This window comes from Siphateles boraxobius, unplaced genomic scaffold (genome assembly GCF_051911475.1).
Source record: "Siphateles boraxobius isolate OS27281-9 unplaced genomic scaffold, OSU_SipBor_1 9, whole genome shotgun sequence".
In the NCBI taxonomy this organism is placed as follows: domain Eukaryota; kingdom Metazoa; phylum Chordata; class Actinopteri; order Cypriniformes; family Leuciscidae; genus Siphateles; species Siphateles boraxobius.
In genome coordinates, this window is record NW_027509219.1 from 22,512,449 (window position 1) to 22,533,560 (window position 21,112).

Sequence of the window (21,112 nt, forward strand, 5' to 3'; positions counted from 1 at the left end):
ACAAAAACAAAACACAACACAGGTAAATCCATGGGACAAAGGTATCATGGTAGACATAGTAAAAATGAGTAATTTGAAAAATGAGTAATTTATGGTTTCTATGGTCATTTTTGTAAGAGATCCAGGAAACCCTGTTTTAAAGTGCTTTGAAAATGAAAAGGTCAATAATGATTGCATACTCTATTGTTCAGCGTAAAACCACAAATCAAAACAAGGAAGCAGAAGTTTCTGAAAAATATCGGCCTTTATTTTAAGTAAACAATCGTGTGTTTGATTCAATGTTTTTTATATGTCAGGTAATAAAGAAGACAATTCCAGCCTATCAAGTTCATAAATACCACCTCAACAGTATATAAATATCTTACTCTACTTTCATATTTGAACATTCTGTTAACAGCATTTTAAAAACAGCTACTGGAGTAAATCATATTTTCAGATTGCATACAATTCACAGTAGCAACATCAGGTGGACGGACGGACGGACGGACACACACACACACACACTTTCACTCCCAAGGAAACATACACATACGTATTTGAAACATATCAGAACAGAAATAAAACGGCTACAGAATCCAAAATCTTTATGAAAGGTATATTTACAAATAGCCTGAACATATTACTAATACCCAATGCCACAATTTACATTTTCTTCCAAGCTATACCCAAAGAGGCTCCAACAAATCTCATCTTTTTCAAACTGATTAATAAAGATCGTACTGTAATCGTTAAATACAATGATCATCATTTGATTGGGAAACAATACATATTGATACAAACTAAATGAACAATGTATTTTGAACATTTTAAAAACTTAATATACTGCAAATGTGATACATTGTACATAGAAAGAACATAACAGCACAACTAAACACTAAGAAATTTCAGGGAGATATTACATTTACAAATGGCCTTGCATGAATGTCATACATGAACATCATAAAACTGACCAGAGCAAACTGTTAAAAAATAAGTGTATGATATTCTTATTATCAGACTATTCTTTTGGAGAGATTCACTGATTTTCTATGGCATCTATTCCTTCTGTTTGGCCAAGTTGACAATTTTTTTTTTTTTTTAAAGAAAGCAAAAGAAAAGTCAAATATCCTACTGACTGGCTGATCACAATACTGCAAAATTAGAGCATTACTGTATAAGTAGTACAGTTGGTTTAATTTCCATCCAGAAGAAAATGTCAAGATTCCATTTCATCTCCATCAAAGACTGGAGGCTCAAAACTGATCACCACCTCATATGTTTGACCTGTGCAGGAACAGAATACAAAAAATTAAGGATATGACTGCAACGTGTGTGTCTGTGTGTGTCTGTGTGTGTCTGTGTGTGTCTGTGTGTGTCTGTGTGTGTCTGTGTGTATGGATGGATGGATGGATGGATGGAACTTTAAACAAAACGTTTAAGCACTAAAATTACAAACTGGAAATAAAAACAAACTGAACCTACAACAAATATAAAATATTAATATTTTAAAATGAAAACTAATAAAAAAATGAATGACAAAAGCACAGAACAAAACAAACAAAAATAAAAAATAAAAGCTAATTCAAAAAGTAACAGTACATAAATAGTGTAAAAACAAATGGTATATACATAAATAATACTAAAATAAGGCTAGTTCATGGTCGCCTAAATGTCTTAGGCCAGTCTACTTCAGTGAGCAAAAATGCGAAAATAGCTTAAAGCGCTTTAACTTGTACTAACTAGCATTTTCCACATAAACACACCAAAAACTCTTCACTTGACTTACGTTTCCACTCTTCAATATCAAGCTCTTGGCTCTCAAAACTCTGATCAAAAGGCTCTGCCTCAGGTTCATCATCTGGGTCATGGTACTGGGCAAAGTATGTATGCGCCAGAGCCTCCGCTGCTGTGATGCGCTTATCTGTGTCCAAAACTAGCATCTTCTCCAGAAGGTCCACAGCTAAAAACACAAAGAATTATTGGCAGCATATTTTCTATAAATTTGTTCAAATTGTCCATCAACAAAAGAACAGGGAATAATTTTATTTATTTTTTTATTTCTTAAAACAATGTGTACTTTACTATAATATATACTAAACTTTTTTTTTTCAGAAAGGATGCATTAAACTGATTAAAAGTAACAGTGAAGACTTTTAAAATGTAACAATTTACTAAATCTAAATGTTACAAAAACACTGTAACAGGTTTATATTACCTTTATTTAGAAAAGATTTCCATTTCAAATAAGTGCTATTCTATTGTTCAACTTTCTATTCAACTAATATCTTATGAAAAAATACATAAATTTGATACATCTGTTTTTTAACATAATAAGAAATGTTTCTTGAGCAACAAATTAAAATTATCTCTTAAGGATCATCATTTCTTAAGATTAAAGGAGAACTCCAGTCAATTTTAACATTGAGCTCATTTTTTGTATATTTGGAGTGCTGTCAGTACAGAGAACAACGGCAAAAATCGGTGTTGCCTACACGGTGTTATCCTCTTTTTAAAATTTGCACCCTGTTGACTTAAATGGGGCAAGTTTTAAACCTGTTTTAGCCTCTTAACATCCTTGATGTTAAAAGTGATGTTAATTCAGCCAGCTCACATACCTGTATTTACTTCCTGTTTTCGGTCGAAGTCCACAGTAGTCGATTGTCGAGTGCAAACCTCCTCCGTGTGTTCAACATCTGATTCGGATGAACTATCCATTTGAGCTGATATTCTCAGAACACCACACAGCACCTTCATCGGCTGACAGCTGAAAGTCTGAGTCTCCACTTTTGCTTAGTTACCAATGATCTCGCACGCGCACTCGACAATCGACTACTGTGGACTTCGACCGAAAACAGGAAGTAAATACAGGTATGTGAGCTGGCTTAATTAACATCACTTTTATTGATATATTTCACATCTACTGCTGTCAGATTCACCGTGTTCACTCTGAATAAAATCACTCACATGGCTGTGCACTTGTAATGACACATCAAGGATGTTAAGAGGCTAAAAACAAGTTTAAAACTTGCCCCATTTAAGTCAAGAGGGTGCAAATTTTAAAAAGACGATAACACTGTGAAGGCAACAATGTTTTTGCCGTTGTTCTCTGTACTGACAGCACTCCAAATTTACAAAAAAATGAGCTCAATGTTAAAATTGACCGGAGTTCTCCTTTAAGGACCGGAGAAATCACGCTTAAAACTCAGATTTGCCATCAAAGGAATATACTGTATATATTTTTTATTAAATTAGTTAAATTACTGTTTTTACTGTTAAATAAATGCATCCTTGATGAGCTTAAAGATTTTTTTCATTATCTTACCAACCCCGAACTTTTGAACAGTAGAGTACGCACAAATCATTTCAGTGTCCAAACATGCCTCTCTTACCTTGTGGATTAGCCCCAATAAACACATCAGCAAAATTCCTCTTGGGCATCTGAGGAAGTGAGTTGATATAAGTACGAGCCTGTGGAAAGAAACAGGTCAACCGTGAGCAGAGGTAATAAAATCATGTTTATTATAATAATGTTAGTAATTCTTGACTCGGTCCCCATGACAACTGCTTGTGTTTTGCACATAGATTGCTAACCCTGTGAATCATAACATTGTGGAGTTAGTATGCAGTGCCATTTGAATAATGCAGCAAACCAACAGCTTCAGAATGCAGAGAAGTCTGTGCTGGTGAGGACAGACAGTGATTTCAGCTCGCATAGATCAGTGAATAACTGCATGATGCTTCAGCGGCAAGCAGTCACCAGAAGAGAAAGTGGAGAAGACGAAGGAATTCTGTTGGGTGTAAACCTTTGCTTTACTTCACTATTACCTTTCCTTGTATTCTCCATATGAAATAACATTTGAACCTGACCTGAAAATGTTCTAATGACTATTACAAATTGTTTGGCCGAGTCAATATTTAGTCCAACAGCACTGGGACGTTTTGTTTTTTGTATCCCTCTGCTTGTCTGCGTTTCAGATTTTTAGGAACATAGTATGTAGCGTTGTAAGTGGAAGAGTTTTTTGGAAGTCAGAGTAACAGTATTTTCTTCAGGAACACTCAGACCAGGGTTTCTCTCACCAGTGAGTGGGAAGAAAGAAAATAGACAATCCAGAGTAGAGTGATTACATAACACATGACTGTGTTTAACATTACCTGGGCCATACAAAATCACTCATAAATGTGTGATATTGCTTTATTACATGCTAATAAACTTTTTTTTTTTAAATCTACTAAATGTGAGACATCATTAGGCCTGCTAATTAAAGGGCATGATGGGTATTCTGCAAACAGGGGGATGGGCCACAGTGAGCTCACCTCATGGCTAGGCATCCTGCTTATTAGAGAGGCAGGTGGAGTTCCTGTAAGTCGCATTATCTGTTGAAGCTGGTTTATATCTTTGAAGGTCAGGTCAAGGAGATCACGGTCCACAAATTTTGTGTAATGCATATCTATCAAAAATTATCTGGACATTATATTGTGGTTCTCCACTACTCTAGGGAAAAGGACAGGATAAAAAGGAAGAGAGAGGAAAAGTTTGGCATGCAGATTGCATTCATTTACAGCAGAGGAGAAACATCATACATTAGATTGCAAGAGAGCTTGATAAGTGTATTAGAATCTGCTCAGAAATACAGCTGCCATTAGCAGATCTGGAAGACAAAAATCAGGCTTGTTAATTTCAGTTTAGATGTCAAGATTCAGTCCCAAACAGAACATCAGATCAGTCTTTCATCTAAAAGAAGTCGATGTTTTTTATTAGCAGTGTCAAAAACAGCCGCACTCAACACACATTCCTTGTTAGAAAATCCAGCTTAGACTGGTCCAAGCAGATCATTAGCTGGTCAACCAGCCAGCGGATCAATTTAAGATAGTATGACCTGGTAACTAGTTTTGTAGCTGGTCTAAGATGGTCTCCCAGCTTGCACCAGTTAAAGACAAGCTACTGTTTTAAATTTTTGGTCTTTTTTTTTTTTGAAAAGACATTAGCACATTTGTTCAGCGAGGATTCATTAAATTGAACACAAGTGACAGTAAAGATATTAATAGTACTATAAAAATATATTTAAAATAGAGGTGGGCATATATTAATTTTTTAATCTAGATTAATCTCACTGTAGTCTTGGAATTCATCTAGATTAAAATGGCTCATTTGAATTCTGCCAAAGGCATTCAGAATATGTGTGCTACCTACCCAAATAATGACTAAAAGTAAGTTTTTGAGAATGGGTTTCTCAAGCCAGGTGGCCATTAGACCAGGGGCTCATCTCCTGTTTCCAAAATGCATCACAAACTGCTTGAGAAAGCTGTTCTACTATGATAATTGGTGATGAAAATAAATCATGTTCAATAAGATGTACTTGTGTTTACTAACTGTTTATTCAGTTAAACATGAATTCTTGAATGGGTTGATTTGTTTAGATCACTAAAGTCGCCATCATCATAGGCGTAATTTGCGGGTGGGACATGTCCCCACCACTTTTTCTCAGGATCGATATTGTCCCACACCACGTTTTGAAACATTGCACGGATGCACCTAATACAAATAAATAAAACATATCCAGTTAACTAGCAGATAATTCATTAAGTTTGCTATTAAATAAGAGATCTAGCGCTAAAATCTGTTGTTTTTTAACTCAAGCTGAGCACTCGTGTCCGCTGCTATCAGTGTCATGGATACAGTGTTTTCTGTGGTGTACGCACAGTCTTCACTCAGACGCGCTCTTCAATCTATCGCCGTTGCGGAGACTCTCTATTCATTCCGGTGAAATCAAAAAATAAAATGCACACAAAGTGTCCCTGCTTGATATAGGCTGTAACCAATGATGAACATATTCGGTTTTGATGAGAGAGAAAAAAAAAACTACGCGAGTGCGGATCAGAACTACGCGAGTGCGGTACTTCCTCTGACACGCTTGGCAAAAGATCTACCACTAGACCATTTAAGAACTCAAACAAAATCAGCGGATCGATGCATGTATTTACGGGTTGAGCAGAGAGGCTGTACAGTTTGAGCAGCGGGCCGCCGGATAGTGTTGCTAAGAACTTGCAATGTATAACTATTATCAGACCGGCCCTCGTGGCCTCGAAACACTACAGGTGTTATGCCGAATTTCGACCCCCTGCCAAATTATTACCCCCCTCGTTGAAGTCAGTACCTGATTGCCTAATCCTTACCCCACCCCTAATCCTAACCCCTCCCCCACAACTAATCCTAAACCTACCAATGCTAGGGGGGTAGTAATTTGGCGGGGGTCAAAATTCGACACAACACCGACTCTCCCGATTGCCACTCCACTACAGTAAACTAATTCCGCATTGCACAAGGTGCGTCTTGTCGAGGTTTCCATTGGGAAGCTTCTTAAAAATAAATTTTGCCTGAAGCAAACCCGGCAGCTTCATAGCTGCATCCATATACACACAGGTTCGAAGACTCATTCTCGCCCGCTACAGTGCAATTCGGCTAGGTATACATCCGCGCTAAAATATCAAGGTGAAAGTCATCATAGCTTGCGTAGTAAAGAACCAGCTCCCAAGCCAACTTTGAGAATAGATTAACGGCGATATTTTTTTTATCGCCCGATAAGAGTCTCACGTTAACGCAGCACGTTAACGCCGATAACGGCCCACCACTAATTTAAAACAAAGTTATTTTTAACTTCCAGAACTTTTTAACAAAGAGTCCTGAAATACAAACTGTATTACGATTTCATCAAAAATATTAAGCAGCACAACAGTTTTCAACTGTGAAAATAAGAAAAAAATGTCAAATCATATTATAATCATAATGCGCCAAATCATATTATAATGATTTCTGAAGGATCAAGTGAAACTGAAGACTGGAGTAATGGCTGCTAGAAATTAAACTTTTCCAAAGGAATAAATTACATTTTAAATATATTTCAATAGAAAAGTTATTTTAAATTGTAATAATACTTCACAATATCACTGTATTTTGTTTGAACAAATGCAGCCTTGGTGAGCATAAGAGACTTACATTAAAAAATTTTACCGACCCCAATCTTTTGACCGCTAGTGTATGTCCCGCCTGGACCAGACAAAAAAGGTGTTTCAAAACAGAGCTGCCAGCTTAATATGGATTTTCCAGTTTGAAAATCAACACACACAGGCGTTTTTAGCAAGTGCTCTCCCTAAATATATCAAACTCACAGACTCCGATGATATTTTCATTAACAGCTCAGGTCCTGGAGTTCCAACCAGAAGCATAATAAGCTTCAACTGATCGATGTCTAGTAAAACAAGATGAAGGAAAACTAGTGTGGCTCAACAAGGAACACGCCACAAAGCAGGAAACGCTCATTTCGGTTTCATGTGTACTTAAAGAACAGGAAAGCAAAGAAGCTTTGGTCACATCTGTGGAAAGTCGAGTAAGCTTGTAAAAATAGCACAGGTTGAATATTTTCAGCTTGCCCAGCAAAAGCATGACAGAAGTAGCCGCACAGGTGTGCTCTGGCTATAAGAGGGGGGAAATATTTGGCAAGTATTTCTGTTCCATGGGGTGTGTGGAGCCAGAAGCATTAAGAGTGGCAGCCGTTCAAGATACAGAGTGTCAAATATGCAAAGCCAGGGGGGAAAACATGCTGAAAGTGCAGAAATGTGAACAACATTTGTCATTGGAAATAAAAAATGAGAGTAAAATGAGAGCGAGAAAGAGAGAGGCATGTCATTTCCTGCAGGGAGTTTATTGCATTCTCATAATGATGGATCATATATCCTTCAAATCACTGTTGCGTCTTGGGGCACAGCTTGAAAACAGAGCTTAAGTGAAAGGGACAAAAGGTCAGTGTAAGACAGGAGAGGCAGACAGCACACTGCAAAGACAGAAATATAGAGAACGAGAGAAAAGAGAAAATAAGATTGTAATGTGGTGTTAAAAAACATGTATCCAAACTTTGGTTTCCATTTAAAACAGTATGAGAGCAAAATACGCTCTTAAAATACAAAACAAAAAACACTAAATCAGGGACGTTTCTGGCTTTGAGCCGTGGTGCAATTTACAGAGAGCGTTCTGCGGGTCAATGAGGGGTAAACGAGAGGAAAAGGATACGGTCTGTGCCAGGGAACAGAGTCCTGCCCGTCAACAGCTCAGCCATGATGCAGCCCACTGACCAAATGTCCACTGAAAAGAAATTAAGAAACAACATTAGTGGAGAAGCTTGCACACATGTTCCCACTCTTGTGTCCTAACCCAGCTCTCTTGTCACAGAGGGCTGAAAAAAATAGCATAGATCAACCGCCACAAAACTTCAAAAGACATTTCAGCAAGCCCTAAGACATCAAGATCTGGCTGCTTAGCATGGGTCAGTTAGCTTGTTCTGGGAGTAGTCTACATTACTGTTCAAAAGTTTGGGGTCAGTACAATTTTTTTTGTGAAGAAATTAACACTTTATTCAGCAACACTGTTTAAAAGTGTGTTTTTGCCGTGATGCCATAGAAGAACCTTTTTTCCTTAGTATGAAGAACATTTTAAATCTAAAGAAACTCGTTCCACTGTAAAGAACCTTTTGTGCAATGGAAAAGTTATATGGATGTTAATGCCAATACACTTGACAATACAGAACCTTTATTTTTAAGAATGAAGGATGCATTAAACTGATCAAAAGTGACAGTAAAGACTTTTTTAAAAAAATTATTCAAAAGATTTATTTTTCAAATAAATGCACCAAAGAATCCTGAAAAAAAAATGTATCACAGTTTCCACAAAAATATTAAAGGGGACATATCATGAAAATCTGACTTTTTCCATGTTCAAGTGCTATAATCAGGTCCCCGGTGCATCTACTAACCCAGAAAACGTGAAAAGTGACAACCCAGTAACTTTGTTTTGGTAAGCCTTTCTCTGCATGCATGTAAAAAAAATAAGCCAATCAGATTTTGCTCACATTCTGACATAGGTAGGGGATCTTATTATAACATTATTATAACCAGTTCTAAAGCAATGGCAAAAGTTCGGGTAAAGTAATGTCGAAAATAATGTCATAAATAATCAGAAAGTCCTAAAACACACGTGATTTTCTTTGATCAAAACAAAACTTATTTTTTTAAACTCCGGCATGAATTACGTCGGAAAACATGTTCCTGAGTTTCATCCAGACAGACTGCGGTCATAAAACATCACCGGAGCTCAACGAAAAGACCAACGAATGAAGAGGAATAATGATGTCATTACCTGAACACAATCTGAGGGTCACAAGGTGTCTGGTTTTAGCATCTGATCATTTCAGACTGTCATTTTAGTGTATAGCGGCTGTGATTAATAGTATTTTTAATAACACTATTTATAATGTAACAGCAGTCTAATAAAGACCTCAGAGAAATGTGTCAACTTGTGTAAAAGTTAAACATGGCCGTACATGCAAGTCGATGAGATGAATCAATCTAACTCTACAACAACTGCATAAATGTATCCACTAACCATTCAGAAACATACAGGTGCAGTCTAAAAGTTGCAACCTCTTCCTGAGTCTGCATAAGGGCCCGTTCACATATCGCGCCTAAAAACGCGTAGAAAACGCTAGGCGCACGCGTTCTCTTTTTTCCAAAGAAGCGCTAGGGCGGTTGCGCTCCGGAGGCGTCTGTCGTTGCTAAGCAACCATCAGCTGCTCTCTCCGTTACATGAAGGAAATTTCAGCAATGGATTTCCACCACCGAAAAACCCTTGCTGTAACCCTGTTACAAGACTTATTTACTCAGAAAAGTAAAAAACGCAGTGTTTGGGTGCACCCTATACTACAGAAACGCAAGAACCATGGGGAATTTCACCATCTGATTCAGGAACTCCGCCTGGACAATGGGAGGTTCAAAGCCCATTTCAGAGTGGAAAAGGACCAGTTTGATTATATTTTAAGAAAAGTTGGCCCAAGCATTGGTAAACAGAGCTTCTGCCGTGAAACCATCTCTCCTGCCCAACGGCTCTGCATTTGTCTGAGGTTAGATATAACTGAAGTGGTCATAAAACGCCAGAAATAGCAAACATACACATTTATATATAGAATATAGAACAATTCGTTATAAACAATGATGGATTTAACAAGAAATCAGTTACGTGTCACGTGACCTACGGTGCGCTTGCGGCATTCTGAAAAGTTGAGATGTTTTTATCTCGATGCGGCGCGGACGCGCCTGGAAAAAACGAGCGCGTCGCACCGCGACCGCGTCGCTTCCATTATGAGCGCGCAAACCGCGCGCCTCCATTTGAAATAATGAACTTGAGCGCGCAAAAGACGCGATATGTGAACGGGGCCTAAGGCTGCACTCCGCTACTTGTTATCTCCAAAATTTTGGATGAGTGAAATTCGCGTTTTGTTATTGCCGGAGAGTATCCGAAGCTCTTGTAAAGGATCGGCCGTCTTCTGAAAGGGGCGAGGAGCATCAGCTCATTTGCATTTAAAGGGACACACAAAAACAACACGTTTTTGCTCACACCCAAAAAGGGGCAAATTTGACAAACTATAAAAAATGCTCTGGGGGGTATTTTGAGCTGAAATTTCACAGACACATTCCGGGGACACAATAGGTTTATTTCATATTGTGAAAAAGGGCATAATGTGTTAACTTTAAGCCATTACTGTTTTCAACATTGTTCATAAGAAATGTTTCTTGAGCACTAAATCAGCATATTAGAAATGATTTTTGAATTTAGAAAACTGCTATATTTTGTGAAATATTATTACAATTTCAAAGTTTTACTGTATTTTGATCAAATGAATGCAGCCTCGGTGAGCCTTCTTTTAAAAACATTTAAAAACAAGTTATTTCTAACTTTTGAACGGTAGAGTACACCATCCGGTTGTAAAAAGCCTGGGAGTAGTTGTGTTACCTGTCATGTTGTAGTGCATCCAGTTGAGCATGATCTCTGGGGCACGATACCACCTTGTGGCCACATATCCTGTCATCTCGTCATCTGTGTGTCGAGCCAGACCAAAGTCAAGGATCTGAGATACAAAAAGAAAATGCATCCTGTTAATAACAATTAAAGTATTACAAGCAAATGTATAACAACTATGAAAAAATATGACAGACTTACCTTAAGTTCACAGTCTTCATTTACTGCCAGATTACTGGGTTTCAAGTCCTGGTAAACGATTATTGTATATTACTTCACTGTCTCCTTATACCATTTAACAACCATTAAATAAACATTTGCAGCTATTTAGAAATTAAATGTGACATATTTTAGCATTTCAATTCAACTTGTCGCTCAGTTCATACAAACATTTATTAAAGCAATATGATTTCATAAAATTGAATACTAAATGATTGTAATTTAATTGAAAACAAAAGTTATTTGAGCTGTAAAGAAGTCAAAATCTTTTCAATTTGGGCTCCTTTTCTAACTAAATATACTTCATATTACCGATGTAACTGCACAATTTCCTGCCAGGCTTGTAAAATTTCATTATTACTAAAGTAGGAACGAGTCATAATTATTTTCTGTGGTAATCGACAGCATGGAAAAGATGCTGTACACGGATATCAAGCTGAAAATAACACAGACTATTTATTTAAGACTAAACTAATTTATAGCAATTTCTAGTTTTAGTCTTTACACAAAAGCAGGTCTGAGCATGTAACATGGGGAGAATTGGCTCCATGGGGCAACATACACAATTTTTTTGATGGAAAATAGCCTGCCGGCCATTTCTCATATACCCAAGTGAGCACTTACCCTGTGAATTATGTCGGCCGAATGGATGTACTGGTAAAATAAAAAAAAGGGGGGGGGTTATGTGAGAATAAAATTCCAGCTGTAAGGTTTACACAAAAAATCAAATAAATGTCTAGATACTATTTCAAACATTGTGCTGGACATAAAACTTCTCAGTTTATTGTTATTTTTATTTTATTTACATCAGCTTTAATAGCTGAGTTTCCTGTTTGTATTCATTATGGGATGGAAAAGTGCAGTTTCACCTTAAGCCCTCGCAGGATCTGGTAAATAAGGAACTGAACATGATCATCGGTCAGCTTCTGACACTTCACAATATTATTTAGGTCGGCGCCCATAAGATGAGTCACCAGGTACCTGCAAATCAGAACACAAGAAGAATGTTATTGAGCTGCCAACTGTGTTTAACCTGGTGTAAGGAGTGACTGCACAACTTGAAATGTAGGGAACATTTAGTTCTCTTCTGACAAAATGCACTAATCTTTTTTCGCTTTGAGAGAAGACTTAACTTAACACAAATTTTGGCTATGAAGCTGGACAACTACTGTCAACAAAGATGTTCCACTGGATCAATTGTCCTGTAAATATACTGGGGTAGCTGCTTGCACTTATTTTAAGGTTTACTGTTGGGACGATGAGAGAGGAAACAGGAAACTACAGAGAAATATAAACTAAGGTTGTGCTGATACAATCATATACCAGTAATATTTCACAATATTTTCTTCCTTACGAAGTGAATAAATAATTCTTGAGTAATTTATTTTTGAGCATTCATTGACTCTTCAACAGGTCAATAATGCAACAACCACTAGGCAGAGTTTCATATCTTTTACACTGTATTTATTCCTCTATTTAAATAAATGCTTTTTCTTTTGAACTTTCTATTCATCAAATACATTATTCTACTTTTTTATTCTATCAAATAAATAAATTGTTTCTATATTATTGTTAATACTTTATTTTTAATTGAATAAATGCAGCTTGGCTTTTAAAAAAAAACAAATCTTACCAACCCTAAACTTTTGAACAGTAGTATATATTTAAATTTATAAATAATAAACATTTTTACTAAAGAAGGACTGTCATACTCAAGAGGTCTGATAAAGGTAGAACTGAAAAAAATAGGATGTTATGGTTAAATCAAAGATGTTAAACTGAATTTTATTGACCACTGAACCTGACGAGCCTCTTACAGTATATTCAGGCACAATGACATCAGATTTTATTACAGCCTTCAACCTATCACACAAACACCTCACGATAACCACAGCAGAGTCTACATAAGCACTGACTCTTAGCAAGAGGGTGGAGCTATAGGTCAAACAGAGCCACTGCGATACAACACACAGCAGAGCTTAAAATAAGCCATACTTAATCCCAGAAACACTCCACCCAATAGACACATTCAGCATTAGAGATAAATTAACAAATACATCCCACCCCCACAAAGATTTAGGGGGAAAAAAACACAGATTAGAGACAATACAAAAATATAAATCACTTCGACACACACAGGAAATGAAAAGCTAAAGCAAACTGATTCAGACACCAAAAACACATGCATTTACACACTGTCAACTGAGAATTTATATATTTATTGAAAGAGTCTGGGGCTCCGGAGTTAAGTCGCCACACAAACATTTCTGCTAGTTTCGGTAGTGGAAGGAGTGAGGATGCCCTTCATGTATCAGTGTGCGTCAGGTCTATTTTTGGCAGCAGAATTGATGTTAAGTCACAGCAGCATCTGCTTTTACAACCTGGCTGTATCCTTAGCATTCCCAACTAACCTACTGCTGTTAAGCTGGAGCCAGGCAGCACAAAAAGCTCCGTCTCTGTGGAAACCCGAAGCTCCATAAAACCATGAGAGCCTGAAAACATGCTTATAATCACCTAACAAAGAGCACAAGATAAATAATGCATTATTCTGTTTAGTGTATGAGATATTAGGACTAAACACACAGGAGTGATGGTAATACAGCCGTACTAAAGGACGCGTCACAGCGTATTATATATATATTTATATATATATATATATATATATATATACATACACACACACAGGTGCTGGTCATATAATTAGAATATCATCAAAAAGTTGATTTATTTCAGTAATTCCATTCAAAAAGTGAAATTTGGATATTATATTGTATTATATTATATTTGGATATTTGGTTTTAGCTCTTGCATTCCTTGTGTCAAGCCACTCTTGAACAAGACACAGCATCAGAAGCGTCTAAAGACAAAAAGGACTGGAATGCTGCTGAGTGGTCCAAAGTTATGTTCTCTGATGAAAGTCAATTTTGCATTTCCTTTGGAAATCAAGGTCCCAGAGTCTGGAGGAAGAGAGGAGAGGCACAGAATCCACGTTGCTTGAACTCCAGTGTAAAGTTTCCACAGTCAGTGATGGTTTGGGGTGCCATGTCATCTGCTGGTGTTGGTCCACTGTGTTTTATGAGGTCCAAGGTCAACACAGCCGTCTACCAGGAAGTTTTAGAGCACTTCATGCTTCCTGCTGCTGATCAACTTTATGGAGATGCAGATTTCATTTTCCAACAGGACTTTGCACCTGCACACAGTGCCAAAGCTACCAGTCACCGGTTTAAGGACCATAGTATACCTGTTCTTAATTGGCCAGCAAACTCGCCTGACCTTAACCCTATAGAAAATCTATGGGGTATTGTGAAGAGGTAGATGCGATACGCCAGACCCAACAGTGCAGAAGAGCTGAAGGCCACTATCAGAGCACCCTGGGCTCTCATAACACCTGAGCAGTGCCACAGACTGATCGACTCCATGCCACGCCGCATTGCTGCAGTAATTCAGGCAAAAAAAAGCCCCAACTAAGTATTGAGTGCTGTACATGCTCATACTTTTCAGATGGCCAACATTTCTAAAAATCCTTTTTTTGTATTGGTCTTAAGTTATATTCTAATTTTCGGAGATACTGAATTTGGGATTTTCATTAGTTGTCAGTTTTAATCATCACAATTAAATGAAATAAACATTTGAAATATATCAGTCTGTGTGTAATGAATGAATATAATATCCAAATTTCACTTTTTGAATAGAATTACTGAAATAAATTAACTTTTTGATGATATTCTAATTATATGACCAGCACCTGTACATATTTTAAAAATTAGTTTAATCGCTCTAATTATAACAGTTATACAGGAAGTGCCATTTTACACCTTCAGTGGTGGACTCGTTGTTCTATTTTTGACTTGCTGTAGCCACTTCATTTTACCCACCCATCTGCTTTATGTTTGACAGAAGACTTATGCTAGCCAAGGCTGAATTTATTTGATAAAAATAAAAAATGCCTTAAAACAGTAATATTGTGAAATATTATTACAATTTAAAAGAAAAGTTGACTGTTTTAATAGATTTAAAATGTAATTCTGTCTTGCGATGGCAAAGCTGAATTTTCAGCATCATTACTCTCACATGATCCTTCAGAAATCTTTCTAAAATGCTGATTTGCTGCTTAAAAAACATTTCTTATTTTTATTAATGTTGAAAACAGCTGTCCGCTTAACATTTTTGAGAAAATCATAATACTTTTTATTTCTACATTCTTTCAGGATTCTGAATAGAAAGGATTCTAAAAAGAACAGCATTAATTTGAAGTAGACATCTTTTTTAACATTATAAATGTCTTCTTTACTGACAGTTTAATATATATATAATTTTATATCTTATTCAAAACTAAAGAAGAAAAAAACATTTTAATCAAACCAGTGAATAACATCTCAGAGGAAGAAATTGTTTGACTTACACATCATTAAACTCCTCCAGGGAGGTGGCAGGTGTGAAAACATCCAGCAGGCCGATCACCTATAAGCACAAAGTGCAAAGAATACAAATGAGGGTCATTTAGTACTGCATGTACAGTATTGCATTAAGATTTTATTGCATAACCTGACAGGGAAATCTAGAATGACCACAGAGGAAATTTTAGAATTCCCTGTCAGACAGAATACCCCAAATTAAATTAAGTTAAGAACAATACCTGTTTGATTGAGAAAAATATTTTTTTTCAGTGAGAAAATAAAAATGGTGTTACAGAGTTGGGGTGGGCGATATGACCAAATTCTTACATCATTTCTTGTCACCAAATTCAATATCACAAAAAGCTAATACTAGGTCAAAATTAACCTCGCTAAAGACAAGTAAACAGATAGTGATAAAATAAGAAACTAATTACAAGCATATAGGAAATCAAAGGACAATAGAACAAAGACACAAATAAAATAGACCTACCTGAAAAACTTCAAGCACTTGAAATAAGAAATACTAAAATAAATTCAGTAATCGAATGTACAAAAAAAAAACAGAATAGTTTTCACTGTGTAAATTAAATATACATTTATTCTTAAAGTCACAAAAGTTATTCAGGCAAGAGCAGCGAGAGATTTTCGAATGTTGTTTGATTGACATCAGTGACAGACAGCAGCAGCTATATTAGGCTGCTGTCACTTTAAGAACGAATGCGTGGATCTGCCAAATAACCATGAGTGGTTGGCCCTTTACCACTGCGGTGGTATAAAATTGCCACGGTCATAGCCCTAACTTTATTGCACTTTTCCAAAACAAAATTTACAGAGAGTATGTTGTATAATTTAATAAGTTTTTAGTTTAATTAAAATTGTAAGTTTTCTTTGGGGGGCAACAAAGGGATGCACCCTACACAAGGAGGGCCTTTTTGAGAACCACCATATTAGAGGTTCTGACTAAATGTTATTTGCTGCAGTCTATTCAAAAATATTTTATTAATTTGAATTAATTACTTTAAAAAAGGTTTGAAAAAAATATTCAAAGACTCACTCATTAAGACTCACATGCTTATTTAGTGGATGAATCTCTTGAATGAATGATTCAATGACAAGTTCATTTTTTAACTTGTGGCCACCCAATTGTGAAACGATGTAATTGATATAATCTTTATTTTAGTCAAGTTAGTTTCAAAAGGCTATTTACTCTATTTTGTTTGCAAACCATAGACAATAGTGTTTATATCCGAACTATAAACTTTTATCGCAGTACTTCTGTGATAAAATTGAAATAATGATACTGTGTGGTTGAAAAGACTTTGTGAAGCTGTTTCATACCTATACATGTCAACTGCCATCTCTGGCTCAGCGGCAGATCTGGATGCTCGCTGTGATTGTACTTGTCAAAAAGACATCTAGACTAATCGTTTTCATTCAGGAATAAGATTGTCTGGGCGTTTGAATCGAGATTGCGATCTTTTAACGATTTATCATCAGCTCTACTCCATATAAAACAAATATATGTCTGCAGAAACAAAACTGGAAAAACTGGTTTGGAACTAAATGAGGGTGAGTAAATAATGACAAAATTTTAAATATTTGGATGAACTAAGCCTTTAACCATTAGGATTACCAACATTTACTCTGCATATTGGCCTTGTCAGTTTGATAATACCAGGGATCCAAACTCACATTCTCATGTTTCATATGCTTGAGTAGCCGCAATTCCCTGTAGGTCCGCTTGGCATGGATGATGGACTGAAATGGCCTTGACAGTTTCTTCACGGCGACCTTCAATCCTGACTTTTCATCATATGCAGAGCTGAGAAAAACAGAAGGACATGATCCAAGCATGCCATCACACTTGGTTGCACAACTGAAACGCCAACATGCTACAACAGGACCAAAGTTAAAGACGGTTGGAAGTAAGAGTCAGCATTGAATTAACTTGCCATACATTTTAGACTGAAACAAAAGCTGGTCAGATTCTCACTTCCTCATGTAAGAAACCACCGATGTTTACAGACGGAACTAAAGGGTAAAACGTACATATTGCAACCAATCATAAAATACCTTTAAAAGGACAAACTGTTTAGTATTTAAATCACAGACACTGACCACCACGTGATATGTACTAGACCTAACAGTGAATGATACAACCTTTCAAGACACAAAGGATATTTTATATGCACAACTTGACTGAGAGACCTGATTGATCTTATCAAAGAAAATCTCTTGGCTCCGCTTTTTCAAATACACTGCACAGGCTGAGAGATGAGCCTGGCACTTCAAACCCAGTGCAATCTGTTCATCAGATATTCAATTACACAGACACAATAAGGGGGCCCATGAAACATAATCTAGATAGCACGGTTGCCTAGCATCGTAATTCCTAACAGTCACTTGGGTGCATAAACAACCTGTCTACACGGAGGAGTAATTTAGAAAATAAGCCTGGCCTTCAAACACCTGTCTGTTTAAGAGAAAGAGACCTTTCTGAAAATCATTAGCAAACATTAAAGTTGAGTGAGGTAACTTGTTTTGAGTTTAAGGAAGAAACAAAAGAACTCTTTAGATGCGCACAGATATGACTAGATAAAACAAGATCGCATTTCCTCAGTAAAACATTGTGTCATAATCAGCATGTTTCTGATCACAACTATTTAAGTGAAATGAGCATTTTTTTGCAAAGTAAAAAAAAAAATTCTCTAATTCCACATTAATATGCAAAGACAACTACAAGTAAACTATTTTGTGTTGATTTTCCGAAAAACAGTGTCAGTTTCAAAACACTGCAGTGCTTGTTTGAGCACCTGTGGCCTGTTGCACAAACCCGGTTTCAGTTTCTACCCATGTAAGTTCAAGATTAGTTTGAGCAAACTCTGGTTTTTCGGGCTCAAGAAGGTGGATTGGTTTTTAGCGGGTTTCACTGCTATGGTAACTTGCGCTACACAGCTAACCTGCTCCGGAGCAGGTTTTATTCTGGGTTAGAGATCGCAGACCAAAACTCGACCAATCAGCTGTGAGTAAAGATGCAGTATCTCTCACTCCAAATTAAAGCAGTTTATAGTGAAAACATTTTAGAAACAAAATTGCTCATCTTTTGCTGTTAATTATTTATATTATATGAATTATAATCAGTTATAATTCATATAATTATTATATTAATTGACAATAATAAATTTTGCTTATAAATTAAAATAATACATGCATTAATATAGCTTTAAAACAGATTAAGCTATTTGTTTGATTCACATGCATTGTTGATATAGTCCGATTTTTTCTTTCCACTGCAGCAGCAGTGTTTTTTCCTGCCATGTAAATTAACTGAATTTCATAATATTGTTGTCATAATGTTCTCTTAATCTTCAGCAGAGAAGTGATTTTCACGGCTCTCTCGCGGGAGGTGAATCAAACTGAAGCTCTCCATGTTCCGTGTGATTGGCTATTAGTTGCACGTAACACTTTCAGGTGCATGCGCTTCAGAGTTAATCACAAACTCTGGATTAAACCGGAGTTGACAGAGAACGTTTATACCGAGCTTTGTGAGACTGTTGAACCTGATCTAAACCAGGTTGGATATTATAATTTTATAATTTCGGATATTATAATTTCCAATTATATGGATTTGTCACGTGCAAACCTACTCTGAAAAGAGTTTGTTCAACTAGCTTCATGCAACAGGCCTCTGGCACCACAACTTTGTCTCTACCAATAGCCCAATCAATTAATTGCAGTGTGTTTGGGAAACCTGTTTGAAAACAATAATTTTGTTTAATTCCATTTGGTGGGCACTAGTGCTGCAGAAATGACAAAGTTTAGCCTTAAAGGGATAGTTCACCAAAAAAGAAAATGATGCCATTATTTACTCACCATCAAGTTGTTCTAAACCTCTTTCTTCTGTTGAACACAAAAGATGATATTTTGAAGAATGTTGAATGGTTACCTACATTCTTCAAAATATCTACTTTTGTGTTCAGCACAAGAAATTCATTCAAACAGGTTCAGACAAGTATCCCTTTAAAGGTGCATCCTGTAGGTTTTTGTTTAGCTCACTCTTATGCATCTCAATAATACGGTTTGGACGTTGGCCAAAGCTGTTATGCATATTTTGTTTTTTTCCTTTTTCAGTCGAGTGCATTACATGTTAGTCATGTGATGTCAACATGCTCTACGTAGCATTCAGATTGCATAAGTCGGAGAGTGAGTCTACACCTTATTTGCGTGTACATTTAATTTTAATTATATTTCTTAAAAGTGTGGTTGATTTATTTATTCGCCTATAATGCTTTGTTAATACAAATTACTTCTAGCACCTTCAAGTGAATCATAAATTAAGCTGTTTAAGTAAAGGAAACATCAGCACAGAACCACCAAACTTCCTAATAGCAACTAACGTTAAACAAACCAAACGAGCAATCTTTAGATGAATCAATCACGAGATTAAGATAATAACATACGTCAAGTCCTATGAGGTTTTCTCCACCTCATCCTGGGTGTTACTACAAGCAAACAAGAAAATTAAGTGCCATGAATCACTGACAACGGCCGTGAAATTGCACGCAGCTCTGAGTCATCGGTTGCGTTTCAAAACCTATCGAGTTACCTAACTTACACGGTAACGGTACCCGGCAGCTCCCTTGGTTAAGACACAGACTAGTCATGGGGTGACCTCATTCAGGACAGACCCCACCAGATGTCCTCATTAAGAACACCCTACACCACTAAATAGGGCGAATAAAGAAAAACGTGGTTCTATATCAAAAACAATGACCACAGTTTACCAGATAAACAACTTTGCAGTTTATCGAGTTCATCTCTTCGACTTGCAACCATTTTAACGTACCACATTGTGCATCAGGTTTGCCCATTCACCGCAAGCTTCACTTTGAAACTGAAGTGGCATGCGTGCGTGCACGCGAGGTGGCATTTGCAACATACGAGACTTTAAATGTTTATAAAGCGTAATCACCCAAGTTAGAACGCTTTGCAACACTACAAGAACTTTAAACCCGCCTTTTATGACTAGCAATCCCTCTAGCATAACAAACCGCGGACTTTGGTCTTATTAGCAAGTTTGCTAACGCAGAGCAATGCTGTACGGGCCCGTAAGAATGAATGGGACACATCGTTCCGCCATAGAAACACTTAAATATTTACCAAACAGTTCCGTATGCACCAGAGCCGACGGGAGACAAGTTCTGATATCGCAAAGGGACCTCCCATATCGTCTTGTTGACCTCCTGTCGATAGAAATTGGGTCTTTCTTTCTGCGACATGCCTGCAGAACGAGCACCCGAGGCGACTTGAGACTTCTGCTTTCCCTGGCTTGCCTGTCTGTGAATCGAGGTAGTTGAGTTTTCCTGCAACAACCGAAAATGGAAAGTAACCAACCGATAAAGTCAACCGTGCACGCGGATACTTAGGAACGAACCGCCCCGTTGTTTTTAGTTCATTCCAGCGGCTCCAAATGCTCTTGGAATGTGACTGTTCGGAAGTTGCTCGGTTCCGGGGTCACGGTGGTTTCGAGCACTATCCCGTCTGCGTCTCTCTCCCTGCTGCTACAAATGAAAGACGCAGTAAAAAAGCAAACCGAGTTCCCAAGCGCGCCCCCTGCAACACATTCACACGAATACAGGAGGCTGTAGACCTAGCATACTACAATGTAGAACAC

At 37.0% G+C, this 21,112-nt stretch overlaps 1 protein-coding gene across 2 annotated transcripts; it reads right to left on the reverse strand.

Moving 5' to 3' along the window:
* Window positions 1–225: 225 nt before the first annotated feature.
* Window positions 226–21,100, reverse strand: mapk14a (mitogen-activated protein kinase 14a). Of its 2 annotated transcripts, none has more exons than XM_077223522.1 (12): window positions 20,599–21,100; window positions 17,131–17,260; window positions 15,444–15,502; window positions 11,911–12,022; window positions 11,666–11,695; window positions 11,024–11,071; window positions 10,817–10,931; window positions 8,045–8,116; window positions 4,294–4,373; window positions 3,369–3,447; window positions 1,766–1,939; window positions 226–1,263 (listed from the first exon to the last, which is right to left on the reverse strand). In XM_077223522.1, the coding sequence occupies exons 1-12, from the start codon at window positions 20,715–20,717 to the stop codon at window positions 1,196–1,198; spliced, it is 1,086 nt and encodes a 361-aa protein (XP_077079637.1). In that variant the 5' UTR covers window positions 20,718–21,100; the 3' UTR covers window positions 226–1,195. The 2 variants fall into 2 exon arrangements, with proteins under 2 accessions (XP_077079637.1, XP_077079636.1); XM_077223521.1 differs by lacking the exon at window positions 4,294–4,373 and adding an exon at window positions 7,147–7,226.
* Window positions 21,101–21,112: the final 12 nt, after the last annotated feature.

Coding starts and splice junctions, on each gene's coding strand:
- mapk14a (XM_077223522.1), bottom strand. CDS start 20,717: ATGTCGCAGAAAGAAAGACCCAATTTCTATCGACAGGAGGTCAACAAG. Junction 11,696..11,910: donor AGATCCTGCGAGGGCTTAAG/GTGAAACTGCAC, acceptor TTATTTTACCAG/TACATCCATTCGGCCGACAT. Junction 4,374..8,044: donor TCTGTTCCCTGGCACAGACC/GTATCCTTTTCC, acceptor TGACCTTCAAAG/ATATAAACCAGCTTCAACAG.